Source organism: Drosophila sulfurigaster, chromosome 3, assembly GCF_023558435.1.
Source record: "Drosophila sulfurigaster albostrigata strain 15112-1811.04 chromosome 3, ASM2355843v2, whole genome shotgun sequence".
Lineage (NCBI taxonomy): Eukaryota > Metazoa > Arthropoda > Insecta > Diptera > Drosophilidae > Drosophila > Drosophila sulfurigaster.
This window is the reverse complement of record NC_084883.1, coordinates 3,417,812-3,435,461: the sequence shown is the minus strand read 5'-3', so window position 1 is coordinate 3,435,461 and position 17,650 is coordinate 3,417,812. Positions and strand designations below refer to the sequence as shown.

Here is a 17,650-nt window from a genome sequence, read left to right as displayed (position 1 = left end):
TGGTCTGTCTCTGAGCTTTGGAGAGGGGTTGGGGTTTGAGGTTGAGGTGCTTGTGGGGCTTCTGTCGGGACTGGCAAAATGTTTACCCAACACAATCACACTCACACTCACACTTGGCCAGACTGACTGACAGACAGGCAAGGCAGAAGGACGGAATGCCAGAAAGAAGGACGGAAAGACGTCCCCAACCGAATTTCATGGCGAAAAATGGCGCATTGCTGTCGTCGGCGCCGTCGTCGCTGTTGTCGCCAGTGACGACGTCAGCGCCGCAGTTCGGCCAATAGCCAATGTTGCTGCATTGTTACTTCATTTTCGTAGTTCCTTCGTCCTTCCAGCCCACCCCCCTCCGCTATCGGTTATGCTGCTTGTCTAATTTGCAGAGGTTAACATACTTAACTTGTTGGCATGCGTTGAATTGCGCGTCATTGCAACGTGGAAATAAGCACATTGCGACAATTCGCTGCGGCAAAAAAAGCAGAACGCAAAGAAATGACCAAAAACCGGCAAGCAACACGCGTACACACTCAAATACAAATACGTTTGTATTTGTGCATGATTTATAGAAGTATTTTTGTAGGGGTGAATGAAGCTTCTTAAGCTATTTACGGCGCGCAAAGTATTTTTTAGTGCCAAATTGAAAAATACCATTTAAGTAATGCAGTAAAAATCTACAATTATTATAATTAATTTATTTATAATTGTTTCAATTCATACAAATTTTTAATTAACATTTTTATTATTATTATTTATTTTTATTTTTTAATTTTATTTATTTTTATATAGATATGTAATTTAATTTATTATTTTGATTCATTATTTTTATTAATATTTATAATTAATACCGCAGATAAAATAAATTAATAATATTAAGCTCACCATGTTAGCGTCAAATTAAACAACTGTTCGCTTGTGTTTATTAAGCAATAATAAAGCTTTTCGGCTACATTTAAACTTTGCGCGCCGGCGCGCCTGTTATTAACAGTTCGTACATTTTCGTTTCTCGTTTTTCGCGAACTTAAACCGCTTGGTACGCAAAAATCAAAGCAAAAGCGACTGCAATCAGCTGCGGGAACATGCATAACCGTTTCATTTTCCGACCGATTCGCTCAATTTAGCTTTTTTTGCAGAAGAAGAGCACAAGGTAACATGAAAAATGTTAAACAGCAGCGTAAAAAAGCATTTCACACTGGATAGCCAGCTCACTTGAGTAACAGACGTCGTCGAAGCAGTTCATTTGAGCATCTACAGCAAGTTTGCAGAAAAATATTAACATTTGACTTGCGCCGAGCAGGAAAGGAGCACCAAAAAGCACAGAAAGCAGCGCAGCAGCAGCAGCAGAAAAGTGCAAAAATATTGTAGTACGCTTACGGGTTTTAAACGGTACAGTTACAATTGAGTTGTCAACCGTTACGGACGCAAGTTCTGATTAGGATCGTGAGTTACCTTCAATTGAAACAAAAAACATAAAAATACATGTTTTTAAAAAATTGAGGACTTAAAAAAAAAAAAAAACGCTTCTCTACAATTTTCGTGAAATGCAAAAAAAAAAAAATTTCTCTCAATATGAAAGCAAAATCAAGAAAGTTTTCTATATGTATCAAATAAAAAAAACGGGTGTTGCGCGCGTGTGTTTTTCGCATATTATATCGCACAATAGAAAACCCAAAAGCAAAATGCCAAAAAGCAAATGAGAAAAATAAAAACGCAAGATGAAAAAAAAATTCGGCGTTCGGCAAAGCAACAAATAGCAACAACAAATTGACACGGCGAGAACACAAAAAAAGGAAAGAAAAAGTAGCGTCGACAACTGACGGACAGACGGAGAGAGACGGACTGAAGGAAACGTCAACGATTTTCGCCAGTCTCTCATTTCATTTGTTTCGCCGCTGTCGCCGGCAACGACGCTACTTCGTTTTTTTTTTGACCCAGTCGTAAATTGTTGGTTGCCATTTGTTGTTGCTCCGTTTGAACTTAAAAAAACTGTTTTTGAAGTAAATTGAATTTTAAAAAGCATCGTGTTTTCTGCTGTCTTCTTCACCATATTCTTCTTCTTGATCTTTTTGCAGTGTGTTAAAAGTTTTGCTTAAAATTCAAATACAAGTTAAACGTAGAACGTAGAACGCGCGTCGTTAACGTTAATTCCACTTTACACATACCAAAAAATATTACCACAGCAGCAGCGGCCTCAAGCAGCAGCAGCAGCGGATTAACATTTCTTTCTAAACACAACAAAAAACAAACCCAACTACAAAAATGGTAAGTACTCGCATTTGCTTCGACTTCCCCCATCACCTTCATTTCTTTTTGCATTGTTTACATTAAAATTGGAAATTCTGCAAACCTATTCAAATTGAAATTATATCTTTCAATTTGGTTTCGGCAGATGTGATGAGGCAAATTATTAGGGTATTGTTTAAAAATAAGCCAGTCACAATCGAGAACTCTAGATAAAACATTTTGTTATCATATTTGCAGAGAATGCGATTAGCTTGCCAACAAATCTGTAGTTCTAAGAAAGAGAAAAGTTTTACATTCTTAAATGATTTTGTTTTATACGAGGAATATTCATTACAATAGAGTTCTTAACAGCAAACTTGAATTTTTAGATCCCTTAAATTATTTCAATTGCGATAATTGTTGCGAAGGGTTTGCTTCAAATGCAACCCCGACAATGCCACGCCCCTTTTGTTAATAGAATGCCTGAAGAACTCGAATACGCAAGCAGCTAAAACTCGTTATCAGCTTTTCGTTCTTTTCGTCTTCATTCCTTTATGTCAATGCAGCATCGTACCACAAACAAATGTGTGTGGGAATTTACTTGCATAGGTGGTTGTACCAAAAATTGGCTTTATTGCGATTATAAAAAACGCTAAGTAAGAAAATGTTTTTTCCCTTTGTCATTTTATTAGCCATATTTCAACTGCTCATAAATAGTTTTTATGTTATTGCACTAAATTTCATTTGCTTATCAGCCAAAAGTGTGATCAGCAACAACAGCAATTTGTCGCAACGGCAGCAAAAACAACAACAATGCCAACGGCTGTTCCAGCGACGCCGGCATTATTGGATTTGCTTTTTTGCGCTCTTCTTATTGTTCGTTCGTTTCGCTTTATTTACCGCAAAAATTGAGGTTAGACGCGGCACGGAGAGAATGAAAGAAAAACGAAAAGGCGAAAAATTCTTTAGCTTTTGGAATGTGTGTTATCGCCGCGTTGCTTTGCCGCGTTTCTTTTCCATTTTTGCTCTGTTTAACCGTTTCGTATGCACGAACAGCAGTTGCTCTCCGAGCCGAACCGATTCGTGCCATTTGACTTGCGCTTTAGCACTCTCTCTCTCTCTCTCTCTGTATGCCTCTCTACGCCGACTCGCATAACCGTTTCACACAGTTTTTGCCTGGTTCGCAGTCTGCAGCGCATTCGTGTGTTATCAATTTTGCCTTTTGCACTGCGTCGGCTCTCTCGCCGTTCGTTGTTGGTTCGCTCATTTTTATCTGCGTGGGCTTTCCCTTGCGTTTTCGTTGTCATTTTCTCAGTTGCGCGGTCTCTCTTTCTCTCAGTCACTGTCGGTTGCGGCGTTTACGTTTTGTTGTTTTCTTCCATAACCGTTTCATTTGCCGCATTGCGGTTATTTTGCTGTTTCGCTTTGTGTTTGGCTTTTGGCTCTGCTGGCACGCTGCTTTTTGCTGTTGCTGGCTTGGCCATATTGTTGTTGCTGTTGCTTGCTCCACTTTGCCAACATTCGCCCAAGAATTTCATTGTAACGCGTCTGTATGTGTGTGTGTGTGTGTGTGCGGCGTGCAGCATAATGAAGAACGATTTTTGCCCCAGACGCCAAACGTGGCGACGTCGCCACATTAACCGCACATAATCCAATTTTTGTTGCCTTTTCTCTTTTACTTTTGGTTCTAGCGCTTTCTGCTGCTGCGTTTGCTTTTTGATAAGAAAATACAAGAAAATATTTGACCCATCCCCTTTTCCCTTGCCATTTCTCTGACAGCGGGCGTTGCTTAATTAAATTAGCGCTTTTTACAGCTCACGCAGAATGCAAACAGATTTTAATTAAAACAAATCGTTTTACGTGCTCAATATTTTGTTTTTCATTAAAGCGTGATTCATATTTCGCCCCATCTCTATTTTTCACATATTCTGTATATGTATTTGTATGTGGATAAACAGAGCTTGATTTTCAAAGTTTGTTGACTGTGCGGCAGCATTATCTCATCAAACACTGTACAGCTGTATTATTTATTCACTTCCTCTCGCCTTATTTATGCAGTGAATAGCAGATTATGGTGTTTGAATGCTCCCTAAGTTTGATTCTATATAGTATACAGCATTTTTAATTTTAAATGCAAATGGGATATTTAGGATTATGGTATACATAGTATATAGTATATCTTCTTACCATCGTTAATATGTAGATTTGCAAATTGTTTTAAATTCAGAGCATCTTTAAGTCGAATACTTTTTGAGTGCTTCACTTCTCTTTTTCGCTCGTGAGTCATTTGTGCTGAGTTAATCATAAGACAAAGCACATTTGTCTCACAATTCGCATTATTTCGGACTCGATTTCGAAATCGAAACTGAAGTCAGAATCCAGTTTATACTGGTCGATCGTCCATACTCTCTTTTTCAGACTTCGCGCAGCGGCAACTTGTTTTGTTGTTTGTGTAAATACCGGCGAAAAGAGGATTTAACCAGTTAATCGAGCCTGCAAAAGAGAGAAATAATAGAAACCAATGCGAGAGAAAGCTATTAAAAGTAATGTTTATGCTTCATTTGAATCACATGTGCAATGTCTGAAATCTAAACACACACACACACAAATACATGGGCAGGTGCCAATATGGAATAGCAATACGGAATACGGGGGGTGGGCGTGATATATATGGTTTGACAATTAGGTAGATTCCGTCACACCCATTGCCATTCAAGGTGGATGTTGCTGCCTGCCATTTAAAGCCGCGCTACTGACTGAGCTTTAAGCAGCTTTGGACTTAAGCAGTTAGTCATACAGTCATGACATAACCAGCTTACTAATGTGCACACAACTTTTATCGGGCCAAAGCGATAAGCCAGCAACAACCAAAATTCACATCAAACCCCACACACACACACACACACACTCGAACTGCAATCTTCTCGATTATTAAATATAAACCTTCCTTCAGCTTTGCAAATGTGTGTTTGCCATGAAATATCTGTTATATAAGTGATTTGTGCTCGCCTTGAAGTGCAGCTACGTGTGTAGTACAACAAGTTATAGTTTCTTGATTAGATAGCAAACCTTTCAACTTATCGACAAGTCTCCGAGTAACTCTCCACACATTCTTTCTCTCTCAACTGTTTACACCTAGAATAAATTTTGAGTAATGCATAAAAATTGTTGGCTTTTTGTGCGTCATCTAGTTTTGAGATTGCTCATAAATTTTCCCTTTTTTTATCGTAGAACAAATTTGTGCGTTAGTTGTTAATTTTATTTGCCTAGAATGTGATCTCATGATTGTTTTTAAAGCACATTTTATTGAACGCCATAATATATATATTTTTGAAGTGCTTTATTTCTGACGTAGATTCCATAATTTAATCATAGTGGTTAGTGCTGTATAAGGGTGCATTATTTGTTTATTTGTCATTGAGCTTATCGCTTAGATTGCTTTTATATATACATGTATAGAGAGAGCTGAAGCGTAAGGAACATCTGTCAAAACAAATTAGACGCTTTGAATTGACACTTCAACAGGTCTAATAATGAATTTAGAGAGTAATTCGCAACAGAGCATTGCAACTTTTGCTAGGAACACATTTGGCGACTTCCCGAACCTTGTGTTCTGGTTTTGTGTATCCAAAAAAACAAAAAAAAAATACAACTGACGTCAGCGAAACCTAACACCTTTCAGATAGAGATATGAGTACAATCGTATCACTAGATATGTGCATATATATACATATATGTATTTGTATTCGGTGGGTCTGTCTGGCGCCTTTTGTTATTTTGTTGAGTGCAAACAATATGCGAAATTATTCAAATGAATCCCAAAGTGCCGCTATTCTTTGACGTTCTGGTTCCGCGGCACAGACAACCTACGACTGTTTATGTATAGATCTCGTATCTTTGGGAGGGGACGCACTTTCCATTGTAATTTCATACATAACAAATAAAAAAAAGAAAAGAAGGGAATAGTATGACTGTTTGTCTATTTGTCAGTTTCTCTTTCGGTTTTGGCTGGCATTGAGCATAGATCAAGTCGTCATCGTCGCCTATGTCATCATTCATAAACACATCATAAAACCTGACAGCAATTAATTATCAGTTATACAAATAGAACTAAGAGTCTGTTCAATCAACAACTTAATTATGGTATTTATAAAGAAGCTGAAATATAAGAGAATTTCAGTTGTCGCTGCAAATTAGCATTATCATTGAATTAATTCGCATCTCTTCTCGATTTTTACAGGCCGATCAGCTGACAGAGGAACAAATTGCTGAGTTCAAAGAGGCGTTCTCGCTATTCGACAAAGACGGTGATGGCACCATCACAACAAAGGAGTTGGGAACAGTCATGCGATCCCTGGGACAGAACCCCACAGAGGCTGAGCTCCAGGATATGATAAACGAGGTCGATGCCGACGGTAAGTTTGCGTTTTTCAATTCTACATTTTGTGATCCATTCGTGAACGTTGCAACTATGTACGTTATGTAGGCCACTTGCAAAATGCTCTTTGAGATGTGTTCTCAAATGTTTTACACTTCCGACCATTTGGGTATTAGCATAACTGTTCTTTGATCGAAATGCTTTGATTGCCAAATTCTTGAACTAGTTTTTGTGTTTTGGGCTAATTGCTTTGAACCCTTTCCCCTAATTATAAACTGCTCTATTCAATCGGTCGTCAGTCTATTCTTAAAACAAACACAGCACATTCTGTAAATCCCACAGCTAAGAATTGAACAGATCAGGCAAAGAGACAGACGGACGGACGGACCGACGGATGGACTGACAAACGAAACGAAATGAATTCTTTTTGTTTTCTCCTCCTTTAGTTTTTCTTGGCGATTGGCTAAAAATATGCAACAAAAACACGTCATAGCCATTAAAAATAGAAGACCAAAAATATTTGGCTCTTGTTCTGGCTAATGCTACGTGTAGTTGCTTTTGTTGGTGCTGTCAGAAATGCACAGGATTTTTGACAAAAGGTGGTTTTGCGGGTGAAATGGGGCGATGGGAAACGAGAATGTCTAAAAAAAAAACTGAAATATACTGATTTGTAGAAAATACAAATGTATAATAACTGAAATTAAGAGATTGACGCCGTGCGCCATTTCTGAAAATGAGAACTCTTGACCAACATTACACGATATTCCCTCCCCTCTGGCCGTCGGTTCGTCAACTTGAGGTTTTTCACCTTTCGCCAAAAACTACTCAACGAATTTGCAAGTTATTAGAATGAGGCAGCAGAAAAGAGCAATGGGGGGAGAGGGAAGAGAGGAAGAGGAATGCTCGTGTGGCTTTTTATATGTATTTTTAGCAATTGTGAAATGTGTCGAGAATATATCGCGCATTCGTTAATTTTTCCTTCGCTTTCGTTAAATTTTCACAAATTATAAATCACTTTTTTATTTATGTGCACACATACATCCATACGAGCGCAACTGTTGGTGTGTGAGTGTGTTTGTGTGTGTTCCTGTTTCGTTTTCGTGCAGTTTCTGTTTGCATAATGCCCCAAAGCTCGACAATTAGCTTAAAAATAAAACATGCCCCACCCAAAGAGCAGCGCAACACCAATACAAACACCTCCTACACTTACACCAATATACATGCACACAAACACATTCACAAACAGGCGAGCGAAAGAAGAGCGAGCGACAAGTGTAAAGCGTAACAAGTAAAAAGTGCAAGGAGACGACGACAAAATTCCGAAAACCGAAATCAAGTCACCCACATCCGACAGTAAGAAGAAAACAACAAAAGCAACAGTCGCTGCAGCTTCACTCTCTCTCTCACTCTCGCTCTCAACAACGCCGAGAATCGCTGCAGAGGCTGGACGAGTGCTGCTCTCAAGGCAGCAGGCAGCGCTGCTGGCACTGTTACTTTTTCCTTTACACCCTATTCTTGTTGTTGCTGTCACAGTTATTGTGCTGCTGCTGCTGCTGCTGCTTCTGCTGTTGTTGTTATTCCTCTTTGCACGTGCTAAATGCGCATGTGATGAAAAATCCAGGGCAAATTCTGCAAAAGTCTGCACAGCAGACGCACAGCGCATGCGTTTCAATTGCTATTAAGGACAACAAACATATAAAACACGTGGATAGGTGGCAGCGACTTAGCTGAAGATGCTCTTTGGCAGGTGGGCGGATTTTGACTGAATGACTGACTGAGCGATGTTTATCAGCAGCACATAGCTAAAAATAGTTGCTTTGGCTCAAGCAGCACTTTAGAGGTTTTTAGTTCCTTTATAGCACCGCTCTTCAAGTGCATTTGTATGTGTTTTCTCATCTACATATGCAGCTCTGATGTGGTGTGTGTTTAAAACTGTTAGGATTCACTTAAGCTTTTTGTATGCTACGTTTTAGCACGATGAAATTGTATTTTTTTGTGTTTGCTAAGCTTATCTAACTCGGAATTTATAGAGTAGTATTCGATAGTTTGGGATAAAGGTTTAGTAAGGGATTGGATTAAAGATTTCACAAGCTCAAATCCATAGCAATTTATTTATTCTCAGATAGATACAGATATAATTAAACTAAATATCAAAATATCTGTTTAAAGTAGGTAGAAAGTTCAAACTATCGTTTTTCTATTTTATAAACAATATGAATCTAATACAAATAGAAACTATAAGCTTTGCCCTATTATTCACTTGGGTTATTCATGAGGCTCGACGACTAGTAACATGATGTTATAAGCGATTATACAGCTTATTTTACGATCTAGGCAGGCAAATGGCATTTCGTGCATAAAATTATATAAAATATATACACCTCCTATGGACTGTTTGAAATGCACAAAGAAACACACACACACATGCACTTGCTCACACTCACGCCTCCTCACATAGACAACTCCCACACGCTCACATGGCCCAGTGGTAATTTGCTAGTCTCCTCTCTGAACAACAGACGGAAACATTAAACATTCATTACTTAAAATTTTGCTGGCGTCGCCTCAGTTGACGACGACGATGTCCAAAAACTGCAGCCGCATACAAACGACGCCATTAGTCGCCGGTCATTCTCCCCTCCATCCCACACCACCCCCTCTGAGGCACTTACAGTCACCACTTTGTCCCGCAATGACGTCTGGAGTGTTGACAGAATTGCAAATGAAAATCGAGTTATGTATTTATACATATTTGTATGTAAATATATTTATAAAATAGTAATGCAAGTAAAGAGAATTCGAATGCGGTTAGATCTCAATCAAATATCCAAGCGAGAACCCCTATGTGTTATTTATAAAGAGTGCTTCCTCTTGCCCCGCTCTCGTTCCCGTTCCCGTTCCCAGTCTCTCTTCAAGCACACACAACTAAATTTAGCGTGCGAATAAGCGAGAGAGAAACGAAGAAAAATGAAAAAATCTTATTAAAATTTTAAATTGTCTGCAAAAATTTGCGCAACGTTGCGAATCGTCAAACGGGGCGCATCCCCGTGGTGCTTGTAAGAGGAGGGGAGGGGGCGTGAAGAGGGGAAAATAGTGTCTGGCGAAATGGAAACCAAAAACCAAAACACCAAAAGATATTGGCAGACATTGGCTAGCTGCTGGCATCGAGCGTCTTCTTGGCCATCGTCGTCGTCGTCATCGTCGTCATGAGCCTTGTCAATCGTTTGTTAACGCCGACTGTCTAAAGCGCGTCTAACAACGTCTCGTTCACAAGTATATTGGCCACCACACAAATGGCAAAAATATTACGTCGGGGGAAATCCTAATGTTGGCCAATGCCGGAAAAGCCAAAAGCAGCAGCAGCAGCGACAGAGTTCGCGTCAAATGTTTTAAATATAGATTTTTTTATAAACAAGAGTGCGCCACACAGACCGATCGAAATAAAACTGAACCGATCCGAATTGAACCGAACCCGGTATTCCCCAAAAATTCTATACGAAGAAAAGCAGCGTGATCGACTAAAAGATACTCTGTTAAACTTTCCATTGATTTCATTCTGAATGCCAAGAAATTTCAATTCTTAAACTGGAAACAATTCATTACCTCGTCCTAATTTTATATTAGGGTATCCGCTAGTCTACATGATCTTGGTAGCTCTTGATTATTATTTGTTAAGCGATTTAGTCCATTCAATATTATTAATATGAACTTCGATTAGGCGCACAATTTTTCCATTAGATTATTGGATTTTTATTCATTTTTCATTGTGCTAATTTATAAACATTGAAATGTTACCCATTGCGTACAAATCGTTTCTGCTTAAATGTGTTTTTTTTCGGATTTCTTTTTGTTTGTTTTTTGTTTCTTGTTTCTTGTTTTTTTTTTCTTTCTGAAAATCTCATTATTTATTTTGCCATTTGATGTGAATATAACGTGGTTGTTAATCGCCTACATTTGTATAGTTTTGTGCATACTTATTGATTTGTATTTGAACTTAACAAGAGCAAGGGCAATAATTACACAGAATTTGGGCTATTCAATGTGATGGCAAAGCATTAATTTCCCATTTCGATTTTTGGTAATTTTGAGGTGTGTAATACAATAATACCATAGTATATAATGAATATTATAGTATATCATATGTTTTACAGTATATATTATGGTATATAATGAATATTATAGTATATCATATATATTACAGTATATATTATGGTATATAATGAATATTATAGTATATCATATGTATTACAGTATATATTATGGTATATAATGATATTATAGTATATCATATATATTACAGTATATATTATGGTATATAATATATATTTTGGACAAAGATCAAGTGTTTATGCAACATTTGTTCAAAGTTTAAATGGGAAAACTTGCCGGGACATCAATGAAAACAAGTCTCAATCTTAAGTGTCTGGGCTATGCCATTATCATAAAATTATATCCCAAATATGACCCACGCTCCATTTATTCAAGTTTGCAATGTGATGGAGAACAACCATTAGTTAGATATATGTTATAGAATTGGGCTTCTGGCAGAAAACAGAAGTTGGCAAGAGAATGAGAGAGTCAATAACAATTAAGGTCTCAGTGTGGGGCAAAAGTTTTCTGGTTTATCAAAAGTTTTTTTTTTTTTGTGTTATGGAGAGTGAGCCATAAAAATGTGAAGCAGCCCGCCCAACAGCAACTGAAAAGCGGAAAACTATTCACAAACTTTAAACAGAAACTTTTTCAATTAGTCTAACGAGAAATTCGGTATCCTCTCCTCTCTATATTCGTTTCGTCGTGGTCTTGAGTTGCGGGGATAAACTTCAGAATTCCAACGTGTAAGCCTGACTGGCTTAGCTAACTGCTACTGTGGCTTATCTATGGGATGGCAAAGTTATCAATGCTGCCACAATGTTGCGCATACGCCACGTGTGCCACATGATAAAAAGATGAATATAAAGAAAGCCGAAGGGGAAGGGGGGCGACGAAGAAGTCATGAAAAACTAATCCGTGGCTTAGACAAATATAAAAGCATACCTGATTACGGGCTGGCCCAGGGATTTCTCACAATGTGTGGCCCTAAAGGGATTTGTGAGTCAGTTTATTACGAGAGCGTGATATAATAAAGAGAAATGTTTGACTCGTAAATTACCCCTGGGGGCAAATGTTGAAATGTTGATGGAAATGAATATTTATCACAATTCAGTGAAACAGACATTTAAGAACACTTCTGTGACTTATACAGAAAGAATGTTTAGCAATGAAAAGCGTGATATAAGAACACCTCTGTGACTTATACAGAAAGAATGTGTAGCAATCAAAAGTGTGATTTAGGATTGAAGATAAAATAGATTTCCAATTAAGTATACTAGAAAATACGTTGCAACAATACGAGAATGGAACAAAATGTATTGGAATTGTATTATATTGAAAAGAAATGTATAAACTAATTGCATTTGCTTTCCTTTTCAGGTAACGGTACAATTGATTTCCCAGAATTCCTTACCATGATGGCACGCAAAATGAAGGACACCGATAGTGAAGAGGAAATCCGAGAAGCCTTCAGAGTCTTCGATAAGGACGGCAACGGCTTCATTTCAGCGGCCGAATTGCGTCACGTGATGACAAATTTGGGAGAGAAATTAACAGACGAGGAGGTCGATGAAATGATCCGCGAGGCTGATATCGATGGTGATGGTCAGGTCAATTACGAAGGTAAGCGCATCATAATCTCCTTTTCCTTCTGGTTCACCTCATTTTCTTCTTCTGTCAATCCTACATTTTCACACTCGCTAAGCGGCTTACCTATATACCTATATGCGTATATATGTGAGATGTCGCGTGTCGTCGTGTCATGTCATTCCACTAATTGGATATTCTCACAACAGTTGTTGGCTTTGATAATTGCCAGCTAGCTGGCTGTATACAATTCACTTGTGCTATATTACGTATAAGTACTGTATGCTGACAATTAGTCAAAATATTTCGATTTAATCATATATGTGCATACACAATTGACACTTGCTTTGTGTCATTCATTACTTTCTGCATTTTCTATAAAGTGATTCATTAGTCGCATTTAATGCGTAACCAAAATGTTATTCTATTCGCTTTTCTTTGCTATATCAGACTGATGGTATACCCTGTAATTAATAGATATCTATATATATCGTAAAGTTAAGTCTAAAAGCACAAATGATCAGTTAATATATTATATGGTATTTGCCAATTTCAAAGAGTAATTCTTAGTTCTTTTCCACAAAAAGGGAATGGCTAATTCGATCATTTCATTTGATTGCTTTGTATTCTTCGAAAACTTTTAATTGCTTCGAAATTGAATAGACAATTGTGGGAAATAGAGTGAAAACAGAAAAAAAAAACGCAATACTAATGGTGAAAACAATTGCAAAGGCAATACACACATATGCTGATTCAAGGTGCTAAGATCTCTGTTCATACACCTCCAAAAATATATAAGTCCATTGCTTTGATTGTACTTTGAGAAAAACAAACTGAAATAATGAGCCCCTATTTGTGCTGTTGCTGTTCACTATTCACTCACTCATTATCTCTCATTTGTTCGCTCACTCGCTCCGCTCTGTTGTTGTTGATGGCAATCAAAATCGGACTGATACAAATCTAGAACTATGTATAATATATACTCGCATTGTGTGTATGTCTTTCTGTCTGTATGTCTTATACACATTCAATATAACGACTACATCTCGCGTATCCGATTTAAGCAATGTGTGCCTCAAGTTCAAATAAAAATCGTTTGGCGCAAATCTTGGCGGATCAGATAGATTAATCACAAGCAATTTATGAACACCCAACATAATGTGAAACAATATAAAAATAGGTTCATTTCTTGGGAAGAGCAACGAGAAGCAACAAGTCAAGAAGTGAGACAGCAAATTAGGAATAACACTTGATTCTAGATTAGAAAGTAAATGTGTCAATATTGTCATAATCTGAACACTTCGAATGCCGTAGTTGGAAACAAGCAAAAGTTTGTCATGATAAGATCTCACACCTTTAAGTATTGATAATAGTTTCAAGGTGTTTTAAGGCTAACCAAACTGTAAAATATCTTATCTTATAAATTGTTTAATGGTCATATAATGCTGTATATTTCCATTGCAATGTTTGTTATAGAAATTAGGCAATTCTACAGATTATAGCTCTAATCTATAGTTATAAGAAAGATCTCAATTGATAAAAACATATTTGGTCTGAATGTCAGACGACTTTCAATTACAATGAAATAAATATTGTGCAATAAGAATATGCGGATGATGTCGACTAAGAACAATAATAATAACTGCTAACAGGCAATTTGCTGAACATTGACCGATCTATATATATATACACATATATAAAGAAGAGTATGTGTGTGAAATGAGCATAATATAAATAAATGCGAGTTGCCATTTGCTTATTGCCAATTAACCAAAGTCTCTATTGTTGTCTTGTCTCTTGTTGGGCTGGCAACGGGATCGGCGGGTGCGGCTATATCGGACCGGACCACCGGGGCTCTCGGGGGTGAGCCCGGAATGTGAAAATTATATAGCACAAACAATGGGCCGGACCCGGCAGACCCCGAGAGCAACTGCTGTTGGTGTTGGTGGTGTAGATGTGTGTGGATGTTGGGATGAGACTTACTTTGGCCATTCGCCAAATATAAAAATGTTGTCAGAATAAGAATAAGCGAACAGCAACAGAACAGAATAGAGCAGAAACAACACTAACGTAAGGAAAAGAAATTAAAACAAAAAGAAACGCAAGTCGAAAATCAAATAAAATGTTAAGCAAAATACAAAAGAAAAACAAATTCAACATTAGCACAGAAGCGCGGCGAAATAAAGTACATACATATTAACAGCAAAAGAAAAATACAAAAAAAAAAACTATAGAAAAAGAGTGTGAAACACACGCAGACACATACCACTGTGCACATATATACTATCTACATTGAGCTGGCGAATGTAAACAAAACGACGAAAGATAAACAGCAGAACCAACCACAAAACACGAAAACCATTCAAAGTAGATATCGGGCTATGCGAAAAACTATAGAAATTCGAATAAAAATACATTAAAATTGGCCTAAAAATATATATATAAAAACGAGCGCCGAATACTTTCCCATCTCTAGTACGCAGCTCACTTTTCTATATCAAACGAGTTGCGGTGTTTTTTTGTTCTCTGTTAATTGCGACCCAACCCCGACAATAACATTCGATCCATTAAGAAATTTGATCAAAAATGTGCTAGAAAATGTCAAGGAAGGAAACCGAGCCCATGCCCAAAATCGGTTCCAACCCCAAAAACTATTCGGCAAAAAACACACGGCGGAAACTCATTTCTGGGTTGGGTTCGGGAAAAATAATCGAGGTAAACCAAAAAAAAAAGGGTTGAGGTAGATTTGCATATTTGCAGAAGGTTAAGGATAAGAAGACCCCGTCGAGTATAACAATATAAATGCCTTAGGGCGTGCCCTCTGAACTTTTGCATACGAATGAATAAATTGAGAGTTGCGTTTCTGGTTATAATAACGTTTTATTTTTAAGTTTTTATTGGACAGAAAAGAGCTCTTTTATAGGTGTGGAAGCAAAGAAGGAGCAGCTAGTATAATTTTCCTTTCCTTTCCCAGTTGAAAGAACTTTGGCGTGAGAAGAATGAACAATGAAAATTTCGTATAATATTCTTGCAAGTGGTATATTTATTTATTTACTGAGTATTCATCCATAAATACTCTTTAAAAAAACAATGGCAAACCCATTGTTGCAGACAGCTTCATTTACTCGGCTATTGATGATGATGATGTTACATTGTGTCGGTAATTGTCTGTCCACCCACTTAGCACCTGCAGCAATCAAGGTGCCATGTGACGCGATGCGTCGTCGTTGGTCGATTGTTGGTCAAGAGGCCACCGTTATTCACCACATGCTGCAAGTATTTAAAAAATGCGCCGCAACTGCGAATGAGAAATAATTGCATCGTCGAAATGACACAGAGACAGGGACAGGACAGACGAGACCAATAGCTATACCCTATACCCTATACCCTATATCCAATCAGCTGCAGATGCAAGAGCGTGAGACACATGACGGCAAATGTGGGGAATGAGAGACGAGACGAGGAATCACACAGATGGGCGGGGAGGGGGGGGGGTGCACAAAAGCTGTCACTTGTCTATTTATAGCAGCTGCATGCAAACACCTGATAAATCGGGTACGCGCTCGCTCACTTCGAGGAAGCGTTTCAGTGGCCAACGTTGCGAAGAGAACGTTGCCAATTTGGCATCAAGTTCTCGCCTCCTCTCCCCTCGCCTCTTTTCGCACGAGGTTCGTCCTCTGATTGCACCGATGATGTGCAGCTTTTATCTAGCGAAAAGCAATTTTATCGCACAATGCGACTCGACCCCCCGACCCCCGTTCCATTCACTAAATTTCATTTGTTTGCCCTTTGCTATGATTCACTTTAGACCAAACTGTAAATTTCCAACATCATAATTCGGTTTTTCCTTTTTCTTCGCAACTTGTTTGAACTGTTTCATCTAAACGTTCATGCGCCCATAAATTTCATTTAGCTTATAATCTGACGCGTCTGGCTGCGCAGCTCGTAAATTGTTCGCTGATATTTTTTTAATGGCTAAGCGTGATCAGCACAACACTTGGTCAACCAAAAAAATCTGATGGAAGTGTTAAAAGAAAAATTGGCATAAGTATCCTTATAAGCCACATAACATCTTGCTAAGGGCGCAAATGTTCTATCCCCTATTCCTCCAATCTCTTTTCAAACAGGAACATTCTTTGTAATCTTTCTAATCATGAATTCTCTCCTTACTCTCTTTGCAGAATTCGTGACTATGATGACATCGAAGTGAAGCGTTAAATTATTTCTTTTTAAGCCTTTCTATTTTTTTAAGATGTTGACGAAGACTGTAGCTGTGCGCAATGACATCGCGCCACGCTGTTGCTATGGACCCCAGTAAAAGATCTTAAAAAAAAACAACAAAGAGTTAAGCAAAAAACATAAAAATACAAAAACAAGAAGAATATAAAACAAAAGCAAAAACAACATTTAAGAAACTTAAAAAAAGAAAAACTTACACTTAAAAACAAAAGAAACAAAGTAAAAAAGAAAAAGCAAGAACATTTAAACAAGCAAGAAATGAGAAAAAAAACCCCAGAAAAGATAAAGATTACATGAAAATTATAATAAATAAAAACACACACACACTTAATTTTAATTGAAAAAAAAACAAAACAAAACAAAAACAGACAACAGTCAAGAAAAAAAGTCGAAGAGAAAGAAAGGAAAACCCAACAACAACAACAAGCAGCAAAACTTAATGAAGTCACCGTTTAAACATAAATGAACAACAACAAAAAGCATGTTATAAGTAATACAAAAATTAAAACTATTACACTTAAAAATACTGGCATAACACCACCACACACACTAGAACAACAACAAATCAAATCCAATCACAACAACAACAACAGCAATAACAACTTTTTTGAGTGGCCGCATCAATTTGAGAAAAGCAAAACATGCAAAGCAGCGCCCTCTATGGGCCAGCAGCGGGGCAAAGCAGCGCCATCTGGAGACGGAGGCGACAGCAGCAACGGCTAACTGTAAAAATAAATTGTTTCAAAATATAAACAATACTTGTCGAATTCAAATGCAAAAATAAAGGCAAAACACGAAATAATTAAAACAAAACAAAAAAAAACAACAATATTTGTAATTTTTGCGATAATGAACAACAAAACTGACAACGTTTATATAGACACCAACACCAACACACACACACACACACACACACACACACACACACAACACTCACACTATTACACTTACATTTCACACTCACACAGATACACGCATGTCAAAACAACAACCAGAAATAAAATATATTATAAATACAACATATATATATTATAAATAATGTAAAATCAAACAACAAATTCTTCTTATTAAATTATATTTAAATTTAAAATTAATAAATATAAAGAAACAAACAACAAAAAATAAATAAAAATTATGAAA

General features: G+C 37.4%; 1 protein-coding gene across 3 annotated transcripts; it reads left to right on the top strand.

Moving 5' to 3' along the window:
- The first annotated feature begins 1,209 nt into the window (after positions 1-1,209).
- On the top strand, positions 1,210-17,380 carry LOC133846108 (calmodulin). Of its 3 annotated transcripts, none has more exons than XM_062280862.1 (5): positions 1,210-1,380; positions 2,067-2,256; positions 6,458-6,632; positions 12,065-12,307; positions 16,453-17,380. In XM_062280862.1, exons 2-5 carry the CDS (start codon positions 2,254-2,256, stop codon positions 16,479-16,481), a joined length of 450 nt encoding a protein of 149 aa, XP_062136846.1. In that variant the 5' UTR covers positions 1,210-1,380; positions 2,067-2,253; the 3' UTR covers positions 16,482-17,380. The 3 variants fall into 3 exon arrangements, with proteins under 3 accessions (XP_062136846.1, XP_062136845.1, XP_062136847.1); XM_062280861.1 differs by having other exon boundaries at positions 1,210-1,434; XM_062280863.1 differs by lacking the exons at positions 1,210-1,380; positions 2,067-2,256 and adding an exon at positions 6,237-6,360.
- The last annotated feature ends 270 nt before the right edge of the window (positions 17,381-17,650 follow it).

Excerpts from the sequence above, each read along its gene's own strand:
- LOC133846108 (XM_062280862.1), top strand. Across the intron at positions 6,633-12,064 it reads AAACGAGGTCGATGCCGACG|GTAACGGTACAATTGATTTC; the intron begins GTAAGTTTGCGT and ends TTTCCTTTTCAG. Across the intron at positions 12,308-16,452 it reads TGGTCAGGTCAATTACGAAG|AATTCGTGACTATGATGACA; the intron begins GTAAGCGCATCA and ends CTCTCTTTGCAG.